This window comes from Cryptomeria japonica, chromosome 8 (assembly GCF_030272615.1).
Source record: "Cryptomeria japonica chromosome 8, Sugi_1.0, whole genome shotgun sequence".
NCBI classification, from domain to species: domain Eukaryota; kingdom Viridiplantae; phylum Streptophyta; class Pinopsida; order Cupressales; family Cupressaceae; genus Cryptomeria; species Cryptomeria japonica.
The window spans coordinates 507,569,819-507,574,616 of NC_081412.1; the positions used below are offsets into that span (position 1 = coordinate 507,569,819).

At 31.5% G+C, this 4,798-nt stretch overlaps 1 protein-coding gene across 1 annotated transcript; it reads left to right on the top strand.

Annotated features, from left to right (window-relative positions):
- Nucleotides 1–1,074: 1,074 nt before the first annotated feature.
- LOC131071138 (2-oxoglutarate-dependent dioxygenase DAO-like) lies at nucleotides 1,075–2,223 on the top strand. The gene is made up of 3 exons (XM_058006845.1): nucleotides 1,075–1,466; nucleotides 1,547–1,880; nucleotides 1,969–2,223. The coding sequence occupies exons 1-3, from the start codon at nucleotides 1,075–1,077 to the stop codon at nucleotides 2,221–2,223; spliced, it is 981 nt and encodes a 326-aa protein (XP_057862828.1).
- The last annotated feature ends 2,575 nt before the right edge of the window (nucleotides 2,224–4,798 follow it).

A 4,798-nucleotide genomic window follows, 5' to 3' on the forward strand; every position in this document is an offset into this window, starting at 1 on the left:
GAATTATATAAAGATTACAATAAGGAGCATTATTACCAAATGAATAAGATTATCAATTAGAAATTTTTTAGACAATAAAAGTTTCAATAAACTTTTTTAATTAAAATTATATAATTATAATCTAAAAAAATCTAAACTTTAAATAAAAATTTCAAAACAGTTAATAAATATTATTGTTAATAACAAACTAAATAATAATTTTAATTATAATCTAAAAAAATCTAAACTTTAAATAAATTTTTTGAAACAATTAATAAATATTATTGGTTTTTTTTTTTGATAATCCAGTGGTGTCCTCGCGACCCAGCCCAGCGTCTCCCCTCGCCTTACCTTGGACTTATGGATGCCAAGTTGGGGTTCAAGTAGAGGTGAGCTGAGGCGAGACTAGTCCACTGGAGGTACGGAGACCGCCCGCAAGCCCCCAACACTGCGTCATTCCGGCAGGAACTGAACCCAAGACCAATGGAAAGCAAACCCACAGCCCAAACCAACTCATCTACCGTTCGAGGCTAATATTAATAAATATTATTGTTAATAACAAACTAAATAATTTTTATTACGATAGTTATAAAAATTTCAATAATATTTAACAAAAAATAGATACTTACAAATTCAACTACACATTATTGATCTTCATAATAAACAAAATATTCCATTCAAAATAATTTTGTCAATGTACTATTTAACGCTCGAATGAGTTTATGGTGAAGAAACAAACATTGAACTTTGTCGCTAATTATTGTGCTGTACCATTTGTTTTTGTAATAAACAATGGATAAATTGACGAGGGATGTTGCAGCTCACCAAACAATAATGAAGTAACATATTTAAGTAGGGTATCACAACTGCAGCTACAAGCAATGGGTGTCACTTCAGAAACAATATTACTTCTTTATCATTTTCCATTGGTCACCACCTACTTGCACGAGATTCTCAATAGTGTTAGTCGTCTTACCGATATGTCCAAAACTGTAAGAGATTGATTCCACAATCATGGAGTCAATAAGTACACGTTGGAGCAGGTCTCAGATATTAGTCATAACTCCAGTCTTTGTTTTCTTCTAATCATCTGGGATGGCTTCCTCGCTTGAAAATGAGGTCCATCTCCCTCTTATTGACATTTCTGAATTTCAGTTGGAGTTAGAAAGAGGAGGACCAAACAATCTACAAAACCATTACAGCGTCGCAAGCGTTAGAGAAGCTTGCAAAGAATGGGGAATTTTCCGCCTTGTAAACCACAGCATTCCACAAAATCTGCTACAACAGATTGAATCTGTTTCTCATCAATTCTTTTCCGTGCCAGCAGAAACTAAAGAAAGGGCCGCTGCATGCAACACAAACAATGGATATACTAAGTTTGCAACGAACGAGATAGTTTGCTTCAGTGACTTACCCAACTCGAATTCAGTGCCGGGGGTCTGTGAAAGGATATGGCCACTTCCGGATGAGGAAACGGCAACAACATGGTACAATTATTCCCTTGTTTTCCTTTGGTGTTGAGAAATGTTTGTTTCTATTGATTGTGTTCATTTGTGTTTTTGTATAGCCGCGAGACAGTTGGAACATATGCCTCAGCGCTGTTAGATCTCGCCCAAACAACCACCAAAATCATTCTTGCAAGCTTGGGTTTGGACGTGGACACGTTCTACCATTCCGATTTTGAGAAAAACACAGGTAACCTTGTTCTAAACCACTATTCATGTGATGGAAGAATATCTCTAGAGGAGGCAGCTATGGTGCCTCATACAGATCCGTGTTGTTTTACAATCCTTTACCAAGCCAATCAAGGGGGTCTACAGATTAGATCCAAGGAAGGGAAGTGGTTGAATGTGAAGCCTCTGCCCAATTCATTTGTTGTCTTTATAGCTGACTCCCTTAAGGTGTGAACGCCTATTCTTGAAAATATATGATTTGTATTGATAGTTTTAGGCGATTTGCATAATTATGGAGGGAGAATGCACTTTGCAGGTATGGACAAATGGAATCTATTGTAGTGCGGATCATCGAGTTGTTTACAGTGGATGGAAAGATCGAATATCGGTGGCCCTCTTAATTTACTTTCCTCATGAGAAGGAAATATGGGCTCCAGGGGAGCTTGTGGATGGCGATCAGAAGCGGCTGTACAGACCTTTCACTTTTACCCAGATGCTAGAGGAATTTGTGAAGAGTTGGGCGTCTACCGAACAAAAATCTACTTTCATTGATCGATTTGCTGGTTTGTAGGGCTTATACCATTTCTACCCTCTGTTTTGAATGCGTTTAAACAGTTCGGGATTTACGAATTTCTAAATGAAGTAATTTATATGCTTCCAAGGTTGAATCTGTATGTGTGGATACGATAACTAATTAAGTAGTTGTTCAAAGTCATCGGTTTGCTTCAAGCAATTATAATATGATAATATGGTTATAAAATTTGATGAATTATTATATTTATTGTCTAATGTGTCAATAAAGTTATTTTTATTAAATATAAATATTAGTTAGTAATTGATATGATTTTTTTAAAGGATTGAGTTTAATTGTTTAAAATGTTGGATTTTCAATGTTGAGATTTAAGTTTAATTTTTCATAAGAGCATGGAAAGTGGAGTTCTAAGTTGTAATCCTTGATCTTTCATAGTTGACTTTTTATTTGGAAGATGATTATAAAAAATAGTGGATTCTGGGTACATACTTTTAAACTTTCAACAATAAAATTTTCTTATTTCAAAATTTCATTTCCTTTTAATATGTATATGTATTTGTACATTTCTCATACATATCTTTGTACCATTATTGTGAATGATAATTTTAACTTCAGATATTTATAAGATTTTGCTACTATCGAAATATGATTAATAGGCGAAAATACATATAATAAATTAAACTATTTGAGTGTTTTTGAATTAAGTGAACTTTCTCTAATAATTAGTGATGAATATTTGAAACCTATATTTAATTTATTAATTATTATTTAAAAAGTTTATCTTAAAATAAATATAAGACATGTCAACATCAATTCCGTCATATTTATATTTTACATTTTCAACAATTAAAATTCAAATAGTGTTCTAATTTATAATTAGTTTTTTTAAAATCAATATGTAAAATACTTTTTTATGTGTTTAAATGGATATTTTTCCCTAAATAAATGGAAGAGATGAGTGTAATGATTTTCACTAGCAGACGATGGTAGGAAACTTCTTTCCGTGCATTTATCCAAATATTTTTATTAGTGCAATAACCAATAGTTAAAGAGTTCATTCAATAGTTGATCCCATGCTCTCTCTAGTTTGGACAATGAGTTGCTAATATTATATAATAGGATCAAGAAGAAAGATGGATAATATAATGAACAATATTTTTAATTTATTGATTAGATCTTTGTGCAATTATAGCCACATAAGCAAATAACAATAAAACAATACAAGGAAAATAAACAACTTCCATCACAATAATATGTCCATTATAATATCTTATAGAAGATAGGTAGTGTAGAATATCAATTGGAGTTATGACAAAAAAATACATTTGTTCTTTCATATTTCTATCTTGAAGAAGGTTATTGGGATCAGATTTTCACCACCTTTAAAGTTATTCCAGATTGATGAGAAGAGTTGGATACTTAAAATGCACAATAATAGATTATGATTATATATCATTTTAGAGTATCTAATAAAGCTAAAAAATGTTTCTAGTGAAAATGCAAGATGGTAGGATGAAAAATTCTTTCAAAAGAATCTAATTATCACCAACATTGTGAGAGTTTGTTTTATGTAAAGGAACACACTACACCCATAAATAATACCATATATTCAAATATGTGTAGTTGACTTGCGGAAAAAATAAAATTTAATCAAGTTACATTATAATTATAATAGCTTTATATATGTTATTACACCAACATTGATCCCCATGGTACAAATACAATATATGTAGTAGACAATTATTAGTATATCATCAACATATTGTGAATTTTATTACTAGTGAAGATTTTCTGAGGCTCCTCCCTCAACGTGGCTTATTACCATTAAGGATCTATAAATAAACCCTTCTATTTTTTTATATATACAATTCTAGACTTGTCATATGCAAATTATTTGATTATGTGCATCTTAAAATGAGGACAAAATTTTATGATAAAATTTTCTTACTCATATTGTTTTCCATTCAACTTTATTTCCACTCCAAGAAAATATCATAATACATTACATTTTCAAACAAAACATTCTTGTTCAATGTTAGGATCATTCATCTATCTTTCACCTTAACCTATTAGTACGTGATCCCAAGCACATTACACCAACCTATCATTATATATAGATACCCTGATATATTGACCCAAAACTTATTATTATTCCAAATATCCATGCACCTACCTTCTTTTGACCACACAACCACCCTAGATCATTTTATTGATTGAAATTTTAGCCACATGATTGTAGAATTCTTTAGAGTCGTCAATAGACTCAACCCTCTAAGATCAATTATAAAACCAAAAGATTCCTTCTACAAAAGAGCTGGAAGAGAACAATAATGCCCAATTATGAGGAGAATATATTAAATTAAATTGGATATTATATAAATTTATTACATATGATTCCTTTTCTATAAAAACATTCGGGAAAAAAAGGAGGACCCACTAACTTTGCTTTGGTTACAACTTACTATTGATGCTCCATCCAAGAAAACAACATTTACATTGTAATGGGGGGCTTGCACATCAAGACAATGAATATTCTTTATGAACACATGGAAATCTACACAAAGAAGGATAGTCGAGCTATTGGGTGTTAGAATAGAAAAATTATCATCCAAAT